Genomic DNA, 19,354 nt, shown 5'->3' with positions numbered 1-19,354 from the left:
TCTTCCATCGCAGCGTGCACGCGAATACGCTATCATAAGCCTTTTTAGCTCTTATGTGCTATTATCGTGCGCGCGCGTGTATGTATGTGTGCATTCAGATAATTTTTCGGATACGCTGCAGCAGCCACGTGCGATTTATTTTGAACGATCACACACAAATCTATCTCTTTAAATAAAATTATTTAAATAAGAGTATTTAAATTATATTGGACAGACAATATTATATAAAATTCTTAACTATTACAAAAAATTATTATTGCCTATAATTTATATAATTATAAAATTTAAAATTTAGATATAATTTAAAATATTATAATAGCTGCTTTATTAAAGTCATATATATTTCATTTTTTTCTTAAATATATAACTTAAAAAATTTAATAATTTTTAAATTTCAAAATTCAAAAAAAATTAGGCTCATTTATCATATTTATGGAATTATAATTTGATAGAAAATTCAAAAATTTGATATTTGAAATATTCAAATATAATTCGAGAGATCTCGCTTGTACTTTAAAATTTGACAAATTGCAAGTGTGTGATCGATTGATTTCCGGTTGCTGACGCGAATCCGGCGGACGGGTCTGATGCTCTCGGCTATCGCCGTTCGAATAAAACTATGTCCGTTCCAGGAGCTCGCGCACAAGCTCTCGCGGAGCTTCGACATGCAGGAGGCACAGCTGCTGGAGGAGGGTGGTTCCGGCGGCGGGCCCGCCGGAAGCGGAACCGCGGGGGGCCCGCCGCGGCGGCATCACAGCGTGCAACGACTGAGCCGCAACGAGATGTCCGAACGACGTGAAGAAGACGGCGCCCTGGTGGTGCCCGATCATCAGGGCAACCTGCGCATCACCGTAAAAAAGACCAAATCGATTCTGGGCATCGCCATTGAAGGCGGCGCCAACACCAAGCACCCACTGCCCCGGATCATCAACATACACGTGAGTTTCTTCCGAAAAATATTATAATTTAATTTATTATAATTTAAATTAATATTGTAATTTACGAAAAATTACTTCCGAATAATTAGTTTAAAGTGAAAGAATATCGATTTGGAAGAAAAATCAGAGCTGGAAAAATCGAACTGGAAAAAATATTGGATTAGGAAGAAGAATTCAAGTGAGACCAGATTTTGGTTTAGAGGATAATTAAAGTAAGATCTTGAATTACATGCATACATACAACACAAACACAAGATCAAGTTAGAACAAAGTTAGAATAAAACCAAGAGATGTTATATTAAAGAGGAATTTTAAATCATTAGGTCATTAAGTCGAAGATCGTTACGTTAGAAGAAAATTCAAGAAATATCGAGTCAGAATAAAGTTGGAAAATATGTCGAGTTGATAGACGGAAATTAAAACAAGATAAGCTAGATATATAAAGCTAATAATGTTTTAGATATTACTTTTTCTGTTTTAATTATATGTAAATAGATAAAATGTTTTTTTTATCTTTGAATTTTTAGATTCAAAGCTTAATTATTTTATGTGATATATTTAATAATGGAAATTTAAAAATGGCACTCTATATAAAATGTTATATACATTCTTGAGAGTAAAGGAACGCGTACTTTATAAAGTATCCCATGTAAATAATTATGTGTAGTATGTTAATGATACTAATTAATATTTTCCGAATCTTTTTAATAAAATCAATTACGTTAAAATATTATCTCATATATTACGTTCGTTATACCAGGTGCATTCGATTTTAATGAAGTTCGGCTCCACTGGAACGCACGATTAATAATCTCCGGCGAATTTATTGCCGGCGCCATTTACGACGGCATAAACAATATTATGCCATAAATGTGACTAACGCATCATCTGTGGTAATTTGTTGCAGGACAATGGAGCAGCTTACGAGGCTGGCGGCCTCGAAGTCGGCCAGCTTATCCTTGAGGTCGATGGTCAGAAAGTTGAAGGTATTGCTAGCAAGACCAAAATTTTATATTTTTTTATAATCTGTTAATTTTGTAATATTTTTTAAACCATATTTCTAGGACCTTAAATAGTCTAAGATTAAAGTTTCAAGGGATATTCCTTTAAACAACAGTAATAATAAAATTCCAAATTTAAATTTAAATTTGAATTTAAATTAAATTTGAATTAAATTTAAATTAAATTTAAATTTATCCCAAAAGAATTTTTAAAATGATAAATTCGTTTTTTGTCAACGATAATGATTAGCCTTAACAATTAATAATTATAAGATTGAAGAATTTATACTAAATTCAATTCTGAGCAACGATTAATTGTGCATTATTTGCAGGACTTCATCACCAGGAGGTCGCGCGGCTGATCGCCGAGTCATTCGCGCGCCGCGATCGCAACGAGATCGAATTTCTGGTGGTGGAGGCAAAGAAGAGCAACTTGGAGCCGAAGCCGACGGCGCTGATATTCCTGGAAGCGTAGCAGGAATCTCCCACCTCCGAGCCGGAACCACCGTAGCTCAATCTGACCAAAGCTCGGCCAGCGGCGATTTAGCTCGATCTCGAGCTCGATCCTCGAATCGAAAAACTAGTCAAAAGAGTGTCGAAGAGATTTAACCTTGAGAGAGGTCTCTTCGGATTCTCCATTCGAATTGCCGAGCTGTCGATTAGCTGCTAATTGTTTAATCTGGCCCTGGTGGTGGGAATTCTACTTTACTTCACGAGTTACAACATTTTCGCGAGGAGAGAAGAGCGAAGAGGAGGTGGTCTGGACCGGCGTTGCCAGATTCTTTATATTCCGACTCTTTGGAAGGCCGTTTTGAAAACCCGTGGAATCGTGCTAACGGGACGAGAAGTCCTTGGAAAGTTCCTGGCAGTCGTGTACTCGCTCGGACTTTTCTGCCCTCGCGATTGACTGGAGATCGCGCGCGAACAAGAGTTAACTCATCGTGTAAATACATACCGCTATTGTACATATTCTTACAACAGACAGTTCGATAGAAGAAGCAAATTAGTCATACGTGTCAGGAGAGGGAACTGGTGAACTCCGAGGATTCCCGGCAACGCCGGTCCCGATCTCGAATCGGAACTTAATTCACCAATTAATTGCGCGATCATCGTCGCGATGCAGCTCGATGCAGCGAAGCGGCGAGGGTGCATCGGGGTTATTTTTCGCAAGACCTCGAAGACGGAAGGAAGATCATATATATTTTATTTTTCATCGTCGGCGGTCATTTCGAGGATTAAAAAAATGCGAAGGATCGTGCAATGTGCCAAACTAACTAACGCAAGCCGTATACTAATAAAAACTATATAATCGATAAGAGATTGATTTGGAAAGAAAGGAGGAATAAACTTTGAGAGAAACGCGTCAAGAGCAAAAAATATGCGAGAAAATGCAACGAGAGAGAATGCGGACCTACATGCTCATAGTGTAGCTGCGTGAACGATTACCTCACAGATACACTCATAGACAAACAGACACACACACACACACATACACACATACACACAATATTCACTTTTAACACGAATATTATAATCGCGCAAGAGATCCGAGTTTTGACGACGCAAATTCGTGTCGATTCGAGCTGAGATTAATAATCGCGACGTTGATTATATATATAATTATGAGAGTTATGGCAGACATTTGTATTCAAAAGGTAGAAGGATGCAAGTCCTAAAGGATACAAGTCCTACTTCAAGAAAAGCTTGGAAAGTTCCGAAATTACGTCCGCGCGATTTATTGAAATAAACTTGAAATTTTATATGCATTAAATAATACAGCTAAATATATAAGTCAAGGAAATGGAATGACATTGAATCAAATATCAAAAATGGAATAGATATCAAATTCGCGCTTTCGACTTAGCAATCCTTAACTTTGGATTTATTTCTGATAATTCTGGACTCGCTTCTTTCTGCTTCCTGGATACGATTAAGTTGATCAAGATTCTCGTTAATTTGAATGATTAGGTGTCATTCGGCTGGCTCTCGAAATCGCGCCTAATAACGCTTAGTAGTTTGTTAAATGTTACTGTATAGATTAACGTTGACGTAGTTGATAGACGTTGATTCGTCGCTAGGACGTTACGCGTTGTTCGTTTATTGCGTTGTCAGTTGTGTGTTAGAGAATTTTTCCCCTCTCGGGCACGTAATATATTCGCATACAATTTAATCGAATTATCTTGGCGTAATTTTTCACATTAAAGTTTATCGAAATTTCAAATAAAGAATAAAGATATATTCTGTTATATCTATTTTTTTAGATTAATCTGGTTTTAATTTTCCTATTAAAATAACTTTCTAAATTACCATTCTTCCTAATTTGATTTTTAATATTCATGATCGAAAAATTTAATTGCTGACAAAAATAAAAAATTGAATTAATATTGAATTAAAATTAAAGTGGAAAAGATAAGCCATTTTTACTTCACATTAAAGTTTATCGAAATTTCAAATAAAGAATAAAGATATATTCTGTTATATCTATTTTTTTAGATTAATCTGGTTTTAATTTTCCTATTAAAATATCTTTCTAAATTACCATTCTTCCTAATTTGATTTTTAATATTCGTGACCGAAAAATTTAGTTGCTGAGAAAAATAAAAATTAAAAATTAATATTTAGTTAAAATTAAAGTGGAAAAGATAAGCCATTTTTACTCATCTTGTATACGCGACAGATATATCGCGATCCGAGAGGAAGGGTTAATAATAATATTTTGTTGAATATCGAGTATAGCCGAAATAAGTCGATGATCGTCATCGAAGTGGAATTAACGACGATCTTGATCGAGATCGAAATGATTGTTACATTGCGGATGTTGTTAAGGCTTAAAAGAAATATATTACTCACGTACACACTATGTACACACATATTTATATACATGTACATATAAGTATTATGGTATGAAAACTACCGTAGTGGAATTGCAAATCGTACCTATCTACTAGGCGTCTCGCGCCGCGCGAAGGGAAAATAATTTAAAAAGTAAAAAGAAAATTTAAAAAATAATAAAAGCGTACACGCGCGGTATTTTCAAAGAGAAACTATAAAAAATTAGAGGTGCATACAACATAGTAAAGGCCTGATCGAGTTCGAGTTCAAGCGAAGAGAAATCGCGGACGATCCTGCGCCACGAGAATCTCGGGAAAAAGTTCCTCGACAAATTTATGACCCTCTAGGAAAAACACCGCGTTTAAATAAAATAAAAACAAAATATCTTTTATATTTTATTTCCATAAAATTAAGCGCGTTACTTTAAATACTGTCAACATTATTGTGGATTTTTGTGCAAATTTGACTTACTTGTAGTTGAGAGAAACGGAAGAGATTAAATTACTAAAAAAAGAATCCATTATATCTTTTTCTCTTTTGCTACTATAAATTACTAATAATCATAATATGCGAAAAATCAAAGTTTGCTATTTTCCCTCAAGTCGGAAAAATGTATCTAAGCAACAAAATACTAAATGTGTTTTATTCTCGCGAATGTGCATTATTCTGATGAGTAGATGCAAATCACGAAATAATTCGAATAACTACAATCACGAAGATATCAAAACTATTGAGTATTATATTCATATAGATAAGTAATAAAGAGAAAAAAAAAAGAATAGTAATGAAATATGTATTTTAATACGATAATTGCTCATCTGAGAAAACAACTCGATCGTCTGCGATTTCTCCGATTAAAACAAAAATAAAAAAGTTAAAACTGTAGAATATATGCGTGCGAGCAATTGTGCTGTTGTACGAATGCCAAATCGAGCCACAAGCGAAGCAAAGGGAAATACTCAACTACAGTATCTAGACGATTAATCTCTTGACACATGGTACAATATATGTATTATATACATATAAATTCTATACATTTTTTTCACAACTGAGTTTGCATATAAAGCATAATTAAAATTTTAATTGTTTTTGTTAAATATATAGTACATTAAACCTTTAAATTAAAATTAAATTAACATTAAAATTAAATTAAATTAAATTTGGGATAAAAGATTTGAGAAACTTTTTCATTATACTTGATTAAATTTAATTCGCACAAAAGTTTTTTTCGTTCTTATGTTGTAATAAATGTTTCCTTTCATCACTAAGAAAAAAATTTATTTTTAATTTAATCGGGAAATTATCACACACATGTCGTAAGAGATTAATAATCAAAGGTTTCAGCAAATGTGCCAAAAAGTTTGCGCTTAATTACACCGATCAACGATAATAGCGGTTTCAGCTGGTATCGTCACATCGGAAAAGAAGAAGGAAGGCAACAATAAGTCGAGAAGAATTTCCCAGAGCATACTCAAATCTTTTCTTGGCTATTCTTTTGTAGCACACGCACACAGGAGCATAATGAGTCGCTTTAATCACTATGTTGTAGATGAGAAGAAAAATATCGAGAAGGGAACTAAAAGCGAGATGTGAGCTAACGAGAAAACCGAGTTTGCGCTTCTCATTTCCTTTCGGAGAAGAGAGAGAAAAAAATAAAATTTGTCTCGTTAGATTAAGACGAGAATTATTCGAAAGGATCCAAGCGCCGGACTCGAAAGACGAGAAAGGACGAGGGGTGGCTCGAGGATTTCGAAAAGCGACGGGGAAAAAGCACTATAAGAGGGGACTTGACAGATTAAATAAGATGAGATATTTTTGTAAAGCTTTCGATGTACCGCAATCCCAGAAAAATGTTTCAAAGATCTCAGCTGACATATCCGATAATGCCTTATCGCTTTTAAAAATCAAGAACTATTAAGGGAACGCGCTATGCGAGAAGGACAAAGAACTGAAATTGTGAGACACATCTGATACACGACCCTAATCCATTTCCCGCCTTCCGAGATAAACAAATCGCGAGACACTCGGTAGCGCTTAAAAATGATCATATATGTATAACAATACGGTATGAATAATCATTAAAAAAATCTTTTCTTTTTCAAGATTTTTTCAAGTTTTTTTTTTTTTTAAACCTTCTTTGACTATAAAGTTAAAGGAAGATTTTTAAGAAAAGGATGGCAGTAGATAATTAAAATAATGCGATGTAAAAAGAAAGAGAGATTAAATTGCGCAATATAAACAGAGTATTAATTAATTAGCATCGCGGATTTCTAAGTAGCTAACATTTATTTATTTTCGCATGAATGCAAGCACGAAACTTTCGATCCGCTACTTTTACGCACTAATTAAGCTGTGCTCGAAATCTCGCCCCGAGTGAGCTCGTATAATACTTTTCAACCGATAATTTTCTCACACGAAAGTAGATGGTCTAATTTTTCTGAATTTTCCTCGAAAATCTCGTGTAAGTTGAAAAAATATAGCTATCTAAATTTAAAATTGTGTATGGGAGCCACTTTCGCGATATAATATATTCCAAGATTTACACACGATAAATTATTTAATTATATTAATGCGCTCCTGTATTTTTTAATGAAATAACATGATAAAATCTTTCCGACTAAATCCTTGATCCTAATGGCTTTAAACTGCGTAATCTCTTATTTCTCACATTAAAAAACAAAAAACAAAAAAAAAACAAAAAAAAACAAATCCAAGGTATCGCATATAATATATTATTATCATTCAACGATTGAATATAAAACCGACACTAAGCGACAATTAAAAAGTCTCGCGTAATTCCAAGCTCTTATTTATTTTTATTGCAATTCGAAGAAAGAAAGAGATAGAGAGAAGAGGAAGAAACACTAAAAGAAATATACTGTTATCACGTCACACGAGAAATAATTTTTCTTATTGATTTATTCATGCAATATGAAAATTTAAATAATTTGTTTAAACCGGAAAAATAATGATAATTCCCTTTTTAATGTTATCTATAATTCGACGTGATAAGAGTCATAAGAATTCGCGTGACATGGCAATAGCGCGTCCCATCATTAAAACCGACACGTAAAAAAAAGTCAGTATAATTGTAATCGTAATTTACTATTGTACATACGTAAGATCTCGTTCATACGCGTTTCATAGATCATCTCTTTTGCAATCAAACTTATACATCTCTGACATATACACGGTAACATCCATCTACCCAGCCACGTACACAAACAGGCGGATATACAAGATGCATGGATCAAAGCGAAATCAAGCGCGCCCGGATTGCGTTAACTGAATAATTCGTCACTTTATTGTACGCCTCGAGGAAAAATGTTGTTGCAAAAAAATAAATACGAGAAAATAAAATCACCTCACGTGCACACACGACCACATAAAATCACGTGCCAGAAGGCGATTGTGACACGTGAAAGCGTAGCGCGTAGCTCACGGCACGGCATGGCACGTGCGAGCGCGCGCTGTCATTATTATTATTGTTCTTATCATTATGATGATTATGGTGATTATTATTACTACGATGATGACGTTTATTATTACTATAATTGAATAAAACGTTCACCACGAGCATCAGCCTTGTCGCTCTAATCTATCCCTCTTTAAGAATTCCCTTCTCTCCTCCTTGCGTGTGTTTTTTCCTGACTTAAATATTAATTTTTTTTTTTTTTTTTTGAATGCTATCTAAATAATATTTATTTCATGCTTATTAAAATATTTAAAAATAATTATCTAAGCATTTAGACGCATCACTTTAAATCGATTTCCCAAATTAATCATTTTAATTTTTATGTAGTGAGAGTTAATTTGATGTCGAATAATTTATTTTTCAAATTAAAATTACTTCTCAAAAGAAGACGCTCAAAATATTTATAATTATCACTTCCTCGTGCTTAGTTGCAAAACAACTTTGAGTCCACTTCCTCATCATTTTCTCCAAGAAAAAGCAAATAAAACGAAGATCTGTTTTATGTTGAAATTTTTTACATACCAATTTCGCGAAAACAAACCGTTCACTTTGCTTCGTAGACAAAAGCATATGCTATAAGCTCGTTCTCATTTGCGTCATTCGCCCGCCGTGGGATTTATAGTTTGACGTAACAGAGAAGAAAGTCAAAGCTCCCTTGCGCTGTGCTATTAAAACGCCGCGATCATCAATAGCACTGAAATTGTGTATCAAGAGTCGTTTCGCTCAAATTACTCTGTTGGTTTTCTCAACAAGTGGCAATGCCTTGTAGAGGCAAGATAAAATTTTTATTTTTGATTTATCGCCTCTTTCTATTATATATTATTTAAAATTAATAAAATATATGAAGAAAGAAAGAAGTGGCAAATAACAATAATAATGATTAATCATATCCAGTCATTTCTTAATGATTTTCGTAATTTTTAAGATAGAATTTTTTCTTTTTTCATGACTTGATTATTTAATAATAATAGTAATTTCAAATATATAAGAACAAGTTATATGTTTAAAAATATAAATAATACAAAGATATTTAAAAAATATAAGGAAATAACGCCTGCATGCAAAGTACATATATTGTTTAAAAGATAAATTGACGCGGCAAAAATAGAAATATGTTTTCCTATTGAGAACGATAAAAGTGTAACGCGCGCGGAAACGCCAAAATTAGAAAAGAGAGAGAGAGAGAGAGAGAGTCTTCACCCACACAAATTCCTCTCCACAGTTTACACGAAATGCGATATGTAACTCTCAGCTGATCGATAAAGAGGAACAAGTCTCTTACGCAACAGAACGAATGCACACGTGGCGCATAATCCTGTTAAGGATCGTGCGAGGGTTGCAAATTGCCTCAAATTTACGAATTCATGTCTGCGAAACTCTGTTTCATAAAAAAAAAAACTTGCTTTAATCGCAAAAAAAATTGAATTCTATTTTAAGTAAAATTAGATTAAATTCAAAATAAATGTAAAATCGTAAGCGCGCTGAAGTAAAATTAAATAAAATTTTTGATTAAATTAAATCTGATATTTCCTTTTAATTGTTTAACATTCTATATTATTTTAAAATTTTTTGATTATTTCGTTTACGAGAATCATTATTATCAATTTAATACAAAGAATGTGTGATCGTGTTTGATCAATAAAATCCTTTTGGAAACGAAACGGATGGAGGTATCAGCGGCTTTCCTCAAGCGTGCAGCAAAAAAGCGAAACGGGGGGGGAATTAGAAATGCAATTTGACTAAGCATCCATTGAGTTTGTGGATTAAACGAGCCGTGACCGGCCGCACATGTCGATCTAATTTTTAACACAACACGTGCAAGCGAGAGTTTCTAGGGTGGAATCCGTTCGCACGTTATTTCGCGGTTTGGTGTCTGTTGAAATTGCTACAAAAATGCAATTACAATAATTCGCCGTAGAAACTTGTTATACTTCGTCTCATCTGTTTGATTATACGTAATAATATTAATATTATAATTAATATTATAATTTTACATAATAATATACGATTTCACACAGAAGTATTACTTTGCAACTTTATAAAACTTAAACTTCCTTAATAAATATTTGATTCAAAATTAGCTTTCGCATAGATAAAAAAAAACTTCGTTTTATATTTAACGTAAATTTTTTTTTACTCTCAAGAGAGTAAATTCCCTGAAAAAAATTTTCAATTTATTTCATATTAGAAATTTAAAGTTTTTTATTTGTAATTTTTTAATAATATAAAAAACTCATTTAATGATTGATCGTCAATTAATTGTGGAAAGCGCACATCTTGATCCCCTTCCAAAGAATGACACGATAAGCACGTATTCGTGGCAGATGTGATTTCTCGCGTGTCACAATCCTCGATTGTTCTCCTCGCTGAGGAGAGATTTCAAGGCGCTCCGGAGCGTCTTTCTTGATTCACTGACAATGGGGATCGATGATAACCGGTGTAAACCCGAAACGACAGACGGAGACCCGACTGTTTCCGTCTGCGAAGACGCAGATGCGCCTTTACGAGCGCGCGCGTGCCAATCACAATGGATCGATTACGGATCTCTCGTAGATCGAACAATGCTTGGCTTACCGGACGGAGGAAGACATTAACCGACAAAGGAAACACAGAGAGAGAGAGAGAGAGATCAATCCCTCGAAAAATAAACCATTTCTCTCAACAATCACAGATATTCAGGGACTCGGAAAAGATCTCCCATAAAATTGCCGCTGATAGATTTTTATTTAAGCTTCAATTAATTACGTCAAATATAGTTACACGCCGGAAACCTACAAATTTTATTTCTCAATTTCTTTATCCCCCATCGATCCTATGTCATTCTTTATCCCGCGCGATCCTCGCGAAAACCCGAAAATCCTCAGCTGCCGGCTTCAGCTGCCCGGATCAACGACGAGGAAGAAAAGGGAATCAGCGTGGCGTTAGAAGTGTAGGGACGAGCGGATCGAACAAGGAGGGGGCTGGCTGGGGGGGAGGAGGGACAGAACCGGCACGGACGGGGGTACGAATCTACACCGCACGAGGGTACGCGAGACCCCGAGAGGTGTGCCCCTGCACGCGTATAGTAGGGTAGTTTCCCCCTCGGAGCTACCACCGGCCGCTTCCGGGTGCGGAATTCACCCGGTTTAGACTGCTTGTCAATGCCTGCGGAGCAGAAGTAGCAGAAGCAGGGCGTCATCAGACTGCGTAGGCAACCAGGCGACCTGGTGCGGGCACACGCCGGCGAATCGCCGACACGAGCGGTCGTTCTTTCGGTCGAGTACGCCGGGATTTATGGAGTCGTTTAGTCGCGCCGATCGACGTAAAATATCGGGATGGACTGTCAAACGCAGTGTTGAAAGATACGATCGTCTAGTATTAGTACAGTAATATCTAAACAGTGTTGAAAGACATAGTCGTAGCTACCGAGTCAAGTATATCAATTGATGCAACATCTAAGTACTTTGTCAAGCAAAATATCCCCCCGGACGATATTTATATATTTTTTCATCTATCAAGAAGACAGTGTCGTGTTTACAGAAACATCTTTTATCTGTTGGAACCATCATTGTAATCTTCGAAAAGTATCAGAAGCTTCCTTGAATTTGTACGTGCAACCTAAGTGTATGAGTGCGATGTGTTCAAAATGATGTATTACATTATTTTTCTTTTATTATCCAATTCGAGAATATATATGGTGTCTTGACAAAATTCAAATGTTTAGATTTTTTTTAAAAACAATTTTTAAGACTCTTCTAAAAGAAAATTGCATGAAAATGTACGAATACAGCCTCTTAAAACTGTGTTTTTTATAACGTTAATATTTTTTTTAAATCAAAAGGAAAAAAGTAAAAATATTATTTTTATATAATTGTATAAATAATATACTGTATAAATTGTCATTGAAGAAAGAAGATTCGTCAATATTGTGCCATATATATTTTTTACGACAGTTTTCTTTAACTATAATAAGATAAATCGACAAGCAAATAAAAAATATAATCGTTAATCAAAGAGAGAGATTTAAAAAATATCAATAATAACTAATATCTAATACCTAATTAATTGAACCAAATATCAATCCTAATATCAATTAATCACACAATCAATTAATCAAAAAATACTTCATTTAACACTTACTGATTATTAATTAAGTTTAATTAAACGTGGCTGTGAATGTAATTAATACTAAACAAAATCGATTATTCAACATACTTAATACATCTCTATTAAACGAAATTAATTTATATCAGCATCTAATATTAATTAATTAAAATCAAATAATCTCTGAAAATATCTGACCGTCCATCGATTAGAGATAATCGAATAAAACTATAGAGTGTAATTAATCGCATCTATTAGCCGATATCATTAGACAATATCTCCAATAGTGAATCGGGAACGCGTTTCGTCATCCGCGAGTGCCTAAATGCGAAAGCATTTATCCAGAGACTATTCTAATCCCCGTCCTTGAGGCGCCACGAGTTGTTGCTGCTGCTGTTGTCTACTTAAAACTTGGCCGTGGCCGATTGATCGCGACGGGGGCCACTTGCCTCCACCAACAAACGCGCCATCGCGGAAAAAGAATTACGAGATCTGCTGCGGCCGAAAATAAAAGGATCGTAGAGAAATAAAACAACACGCTGCAATCTCGATACGTACGGATCGAACATCAATTTTTGGCAATCCTCAACAATCAAAAGTGAGTCTCGTTCGATCCATTTACAGAGACAAAACACATGTCAATTCCTTGACTTCAAACTCGTCGAGTTGTATATCAAGTTTATGACCAATATTAATAAAAATTCTAGTAAAATAAAATTGTAATATAAACAATAATATTAGAAATATTATTTAAAGAACTTACTCGTATTAAAAATCTAATTATATTTGAAAGCTTATTCTTAATATTATTATAGTTGTCTTGTTTAATTTTATTAATTAGAAGACTTCAACATCGTTTTAATAAAACTCATAATATGATCAGATTATTCATTTAAAATTGTTCTATTAAAAATTTCCAAAAATTCGTAATCTTTGTGTTCGCGTCTGACACGTGTGACAAATATAATAACAAGCTATTACATCACAAAAAAAAACGTGATACTTAATATTTTTTGTGCTTGTCGAATTTAAAATTAAATCGAATTTTTCGCGCAATTTTTGTCCAGCCCTAGTTCTTGACTTCGACCTACTTTAAACAACCAACGCGTCTATTTTTTCTCAGATCTTAAGAACGATTATTCAAAATCAGAAAAAGTAAAGTTGGTTCGAGCTCTCGGTAAGACAAGAGGTCATCGACCTTCGAGTAGCAGAGCTGTGACTCAAGTGGCCGTGAGAGAAATTAAAGAAGAGGCGGAGGGCGAAAGTGCACGTCTACCTTCTGAAGAGATTCCGCTTATCAGAGGGCACTCGAGGGCTAATTTTAAGCCCTTTTCCGAAGGCGAGGCTCGTGTGAGAACGACTTTTAGATCACTGTAATGATCAGCCATCATGGCGTGGCCGGCAGCGACGACCCTGACGAGTCTCCTGGTGCTGCTGTTGATAACGCTTGCGACGTGCTCCTCGTCCAGGATTATCGCCACCACCCAGGCACCATTTGGCAGAATTCTAAAGGCCGTGAAATTGCACGGAGGATACATGGAAGTGATCCAGGAACAGAGGTGTTCCCATGGTCTGCTTCGATTGACATGCAGGTTCGTCAGCGTTCTTTATCGCTTGTCCCAGAAATAATTTCTAAGAAAGTATTTAAATTTCTAACTTATTACATAGATTTTCTATTAAAAAATTTATTTATTTGCAGAGATAATCTACTCTTCAGATTATTCATTTATACGCGAGAATTTATTATACTAGAGAGATGTGTGTAAATCTCCTATTTATTTATACTTGAAAAAAATATTGCAGTTGTATATCTTATTTATTAATGTGTATTCACTCTCCCTACTAAAAAAAATTATTAATGAATGTAAGTAACTAAATTAATAAGATGTCTCAAATTTCAGAATCTTCAAATTCAATTTCTCAGCTGATATTGAGTTCAATTATTTAATTTCATCTTTGATAAAGTCTTATTCCTGTAACGTCTCATCATATCAACGTTAATGATAAAACAACCCATTATAACTTGCCACAGAAAAAGTTTTAATCAGGAATATTTAAAACTGATTATATATATGTTATTCTTTAAACCTTTTTGTTAACTAAATTTTCTTTTAATTGATTTATTTGTTTATTCAACCATATACAAAATTATAAATAGCCTCGTATTTGCAGATCATTGAAAGCGTTCATATTCATCTTGGAAGCGGAATATCACGCGAATCATACAGAGCTATGTATGAAGGAGTCGAAAAGCTTACAAGAGCTCAGGATGTGGGAACACAAAGGTAGCACACGACGATGGATAGACATGACAAAACTTAAAGGGAATTATATCCTTGATGACGTATACGACAAAACCGATGTCGTCGATATTCGCTCGTCTTTAAATAAAAGGTAAGCCGATGGCATTTATTTTAATATAATATTATGTTTTAAGCGTTCAATATGCAACCGCATTCTAATTCATCGTTTTATAATTTTAGAAAATTATTTTCTGAGGAGAATTAAAACATTATATTAAAAAAGCCGGTTAATCTTAAAATTGAGCAAAAATTAAATTTAAATTATTTTCCTCAAACTCTTAAAAAGATATGAGTTATATCGCTATTGTATTAGATTTTCCAATTGCATCCGCTATTTTATTGTTGATTTTTATTTACGATTCGTCAGCTGGACAAAATTTTCATGGTCCTCGTCGACGATATCGGACTTCTGTTCATGACAAACATTCCATGATAGAAGATAGCGTTCGATTACGATCGAGGTCTGAGGTAGACCACAGTTCTAGAAAACGACTCTTATTCCATTTACTGTCGACTACAAACATTGTAGTATATATAATAGACTTCTGCAGTAAAATTATAAGGTCGAGCGACATGATACCAGATCGAACGATTAAATTCTCCTCATTAGATATAAAAATTTCTCGTTATGTAAAATATATATATTAATATAATATTTAATAATACATATACAACATAAATTTATTATATATACTTTCTATCTCTCTATTATTATAAGTGAATTTTTTATGAGAGACAAATAAATATATATATTACCACGAGAGATCAAAATAAATTAATATAATTGAGATAATAAATAATGATAATTAATATATTCAATTGAATATAAAAAGAAAATATAAAAGACGATCACAAACAACGCAAAAACTGCATTAACGTTTTAGATATGTAATGCTAAAAAGTCACACACGATTACTGCGAAACGTAGTCGAGACTGCCACTTGATCGAGAATCACCCCCTTCGCTCCTTCACCGGATACCCGTCGTTTTTATCCACCGCTCGTCACGCACTCGAGGGTCGTCGAGGGTCGAGAGTGAAATCTCGACGTTTGATGTGCGAGGATAAAAGCATTCCTAAAGCAATAATTGCCTCCCTCCCCTCCCACCACCTCTCTGAAATGCGCGTCAGATGATCGCCGAAAGGAGAAACAATCTCCGCTAAATGGTCCGCCTCCCCCCCTACGTTTACACAGCATCACGCTCCGAGAATTCCACAAATGGGGGTCGACAATGCGAGGGATGCAAATTTTGCATTACTGAAATCGCACTAAATCCTTCGCGGCAGATCGAACATAGCTTTTATATTCAGAAATTTAGAATTTACTAAAATATAAAATACATTAAATCATTTAAATTATATTATTAAATTAAATATGGAGAAAGCTACAGAATTATATTACAAGTAAAAAAAAAATTTAATTTAATAATATAGAAAGTATAATTTCTTGGTAAAATAAGATCCTTTTGATAATTAAAGTTATAATAATCTAATATACACACACACATTTTCTCATTTCTCTTCCATAATAATTTTCGACATCAGAGGTACGCCCGTTATTTGTTTTTTGCGTTTTCTTCATTAAATTTTAATTTAAAAAATTATTTTTCTCGTTTTAATTTCCTAGAGATAATAATTGGCAATAACCTTTATAAACTTTATAGACAAACAGGACGATTTATTTTTGTCCGGAAGAGACACAGAACCACAAGTTTCAATTTGAGAATCTATGCCGGTGAGACTAAAAAAATTCAAAGAGATTCCTCGCGACACGGCGCGGAAAAGAGGGAGGAAAAGGGAATGAAATGTTATTTCCCTTTATTTCCGTTTTACGGACCGATAAAATCAACGAGAAAATGTGGACGTAGAAGGGCGAGACGGCGAGATCTCTCAAAAGGGGTGAAAATCCACCCTCGTCTATTATTCACTTCTACTTTCAAGCAACAAGGATCGCGGCAACACAATCGTGAATCTTCCCCTAAATTCCATCCCCCTAGAAATGCTCGGGGCTGCTTTTGTCAGCGCGTTCGCAGTCCCTAATGACCGACGTTGCTTGTTTAATTGGTGACTGTCGAATAATCGATAATATCCAAAAGCGAAATTTTAGTTTATGAGTTTCGATCCACTCATGTGTCCCGGGAGAATAAATAGAATTTTTAAAAGATAATTTAGAATAAGAGAAAGAAAGAAAGAAAGAGAGAGAGAGAGAGAGAGAGAGAAATGAATATAAAAATATATGTATATTGCAAAAATTTAATATTATTATTTTTCAAAGTATTTTTTAAATCAATCTATTCTGTCATTTATTAATTTAATGCAACTTTCCAATATGATTTAGGTGTTCCGGTCAAAAACATTGTCGTTTTAATGCGACCATCGATCAACCAGGAGCGCATTCTTGGATTCCAGGTGGAATCTTATTAAAATACGCCTGTATACCGGGTGAGTATTCTCAATAAGAATAAAAAATGGTAAACATTATATAACACTATTCACATATATAAATTTATATCTTAACATATGATTAATAATTTTATAAATATCTTCAATCTTCTTTAAATTATTTTGTATATATATATATATATATATATATATATATATATATCTTCTCTTAAATATTTCTAATTTAATCTCTTAAAATTCTCTAAATTATTCCCAATTTTCACTCAATTTTGAACAATAATGGAACAGATTTCCGTGTAAAATATTCGCCGATATCTTTTAATATACGCGGTACACATCTGGTATTAATAATCGGGCTTTATTTATCAGAGCGGGAAAGCTCAGTCTATTTCTCCGCGATCGATTTTCGGGCGTGCGCAATCAATGATCAACGAACTTGATAAAACGAGCGAGCGAGCCCTGGATCTCCCTGAATCTCCTCCTCCCACGCACGCGATGACGCAAAATGCACGACACGTCACGTGCTGCACGTCCGATGAAATCGACCTCAGATTTCGTCTTTTCTACTTCTTTAAATTATTTTGTATATATATATATATATATATATATATCTTCTCTTAAATATTTCTAATTTAATCTCTTAAAATTCTCTAAATTATTCCCAATTTTCACTCAATTTTGAACAATAATGGAACAGATTTCCGTGTAAAATATTCGCCGATATCTTTTAATATACGCGGTACACATCTGGTATTAATAATCGGGCTTTATTTATCAGAGCGGGAAAGCTCAGTCTATTTCTCCGCGATCGATTTTCGGGCGTGCGCAATCAATGATCAACGAACTTGATAAAACGAGCGAGCGAGCCCTGGATCTCCCTGAATCTCCTCCTCCCACGCACGCGATGACGCAAAATGCACGACACGTCACGTGCTGCACGTCCGATGAAATCGACCTCAGATTTCTATCTCGGCCGTTGTCAGCCACAGCTGTCGGCGATGCATGCTCGATCTTTATTGACCGTGGGATCGGCAGGGTGTGCCCTGATATTTCCCCGAAAATCGACAAACAAGAAACCGGTGCATCCAATGTATCCGGTGCGTACAATGCACGCACCGCAAAATACACGTGTAATCCCGATGTTCTATGGGATTGCACGTAGCGCGGAAGCTCCTTACGAGGGTTACGTGGGAGAAACGTGACGTTTCCCAGAGTTTACTTGTAGTAAATTCGATAAATAATATTTATTTATCGTATGATATAATTTCTTAGAAAAATTTATATTTCTCAAATATAGAAAATATATCTTGTGCATATATATTATTTTAATATATATATTTTGCCTCTCTAAAAAATTCACTTATATTTAATTTTTATTATACGTAGTAAATTATATATTTTCTCTAAAAAACTCTTGTTATAATATTTTATTCATTAGAAAGAGAAATGGAAAGTATATATATATATGAGAGAGAGAGAGAGAGAGAGAGAAAGAGAATTATTTAATAATTATATATAAATTTTATCGATACCAAAGCAAATTATCTGTCGAAACATCGATGTCGAGAATAATTCGAGCCTTTTGAAGTTTCGATTAAAGGCGCAATGTTTTATTAGACGGAGATAAACGCTCATTTGAATCGATAAATCCAAATTTGCGATTCGACGAGACAAAACATTCCCTCGCAAAAGTCGCCACACTTGGTTGTATTCAGGAGTGAAAGAGGGAGAGAGAGGTAAGGATGATAGAAGAGGAAGAGAGAGAAATGAGGAAAGAGACAGAGGACCAACTTCCCCTGCGCTGCCCCTATTACCACTACTGGCGCGAATCATCCCCCACCAAAAGTTGGGAGATACCCCCTATCCGCGAGAAACTAGGGCAAGGACACCCTCACCTTTTGGCCCGGCGTTATACGCCATAAAGGGGTCTCGCGATCGAATACTGCAAAACGATAAATGGACCGCAACAGATGCAGTCGTTAATAGCGGCCTTATGGTTGCAGAAATGTGTGACCCATTATTATTTCGCTTCCCCTCCCTGCTACGAAAATAATTCTTTTCGAGAACGACCGAATTGTATTTGCGATGATTTGTTACTGGGAGAGATTTAATTAGCAGACGAACATCTGGACGGTAGCATTAAATTTTGACACGGTTTATAAGCGTACGTGACATATTATTCGAATAATTAAATGTCGTAATTCATCCAATCATATTAAATGTAACTATTTTAAAGAATATTATAATATAAATAATTTATATATATATATATATGGATTTATTAATATTAATATAATATTAATATTACATTAAATTAATAT

General features: G+C 34.5%; 2 protein-coding genes across 5 annotated transcripts in view; both read left to right on the top strand.

Moving 5' to 3' along the window:
• The window catches only part of LOC115241637 (whirlin), a 69,475-nt gene extending 65,715 nt beyond the window's left edge, over positions 1–3,760 (top strand). For all 4 annotated transcript variants that reach the window (XM_029817506.1, XM_029817497.1, XM_029817489.1 and 1 more), the window contains 3 exons: positions 633–938; positions 1,846–1,924; positions 2,272–3,760. In XM_029817506.1, the coding sequence (XP_029673366.1) occupies positions 633–938; positions 1,846–1,924; positions 2,272–2,414 (528 nt within the window). In that variant the 3' untranslated portion in view covers positions 2,415–3,760. The remainder of the gene's footprint in view (positions 1–632; positions 939–1,845; positions 1,925–2,271) is intronic.
• Positions 3,761–13,460: 9,700 nt separating this feature from the next.
• LOC115241952 overlaps positions 13,461–19,354 on the top strand; it is a 9,443-nt gene continuing 3,549 nt past the window's right edge. The window contains exons 1-3 of the mRNA XM_029817941.1: positions 13,461–13,921; positions 14,502–14,723; positions 16,969–17,072. Of these exons, the coding sequence (XP_029673801.1) occupies positions 13,719–13,921; positions 14,502–14,723; positions 16,969–17,072 (529 nt within the window). The 5' untranslated portion in view covers positions 13,461–13,718. The remainder of the gene's footprint in view (positions 13,922–14,501; positions 14,724–16,968; positions 17,073–19,354) is intronic.

Source organism: Formica exsecta, unplaced genomic scaffold (assembly GCF_003651465.1).
Source record: "Formica exsecta isolate Colony F162 unplaced genomic scaffold, ASM365146v1 scaffold120, whole genome shotgun sequence".
Classification (NCBI taxonomy): domain Eukaryota; kingdom Metazoa; phylum Arthropoda; class Insecta; order Hymenoptera; family Formicidae; genus Formica; species Formica exsecta.
Note: the sequence above shows the minus strand (reverse complement) of the source record. Positions and strands in the feature narration are given on the sequence as shown.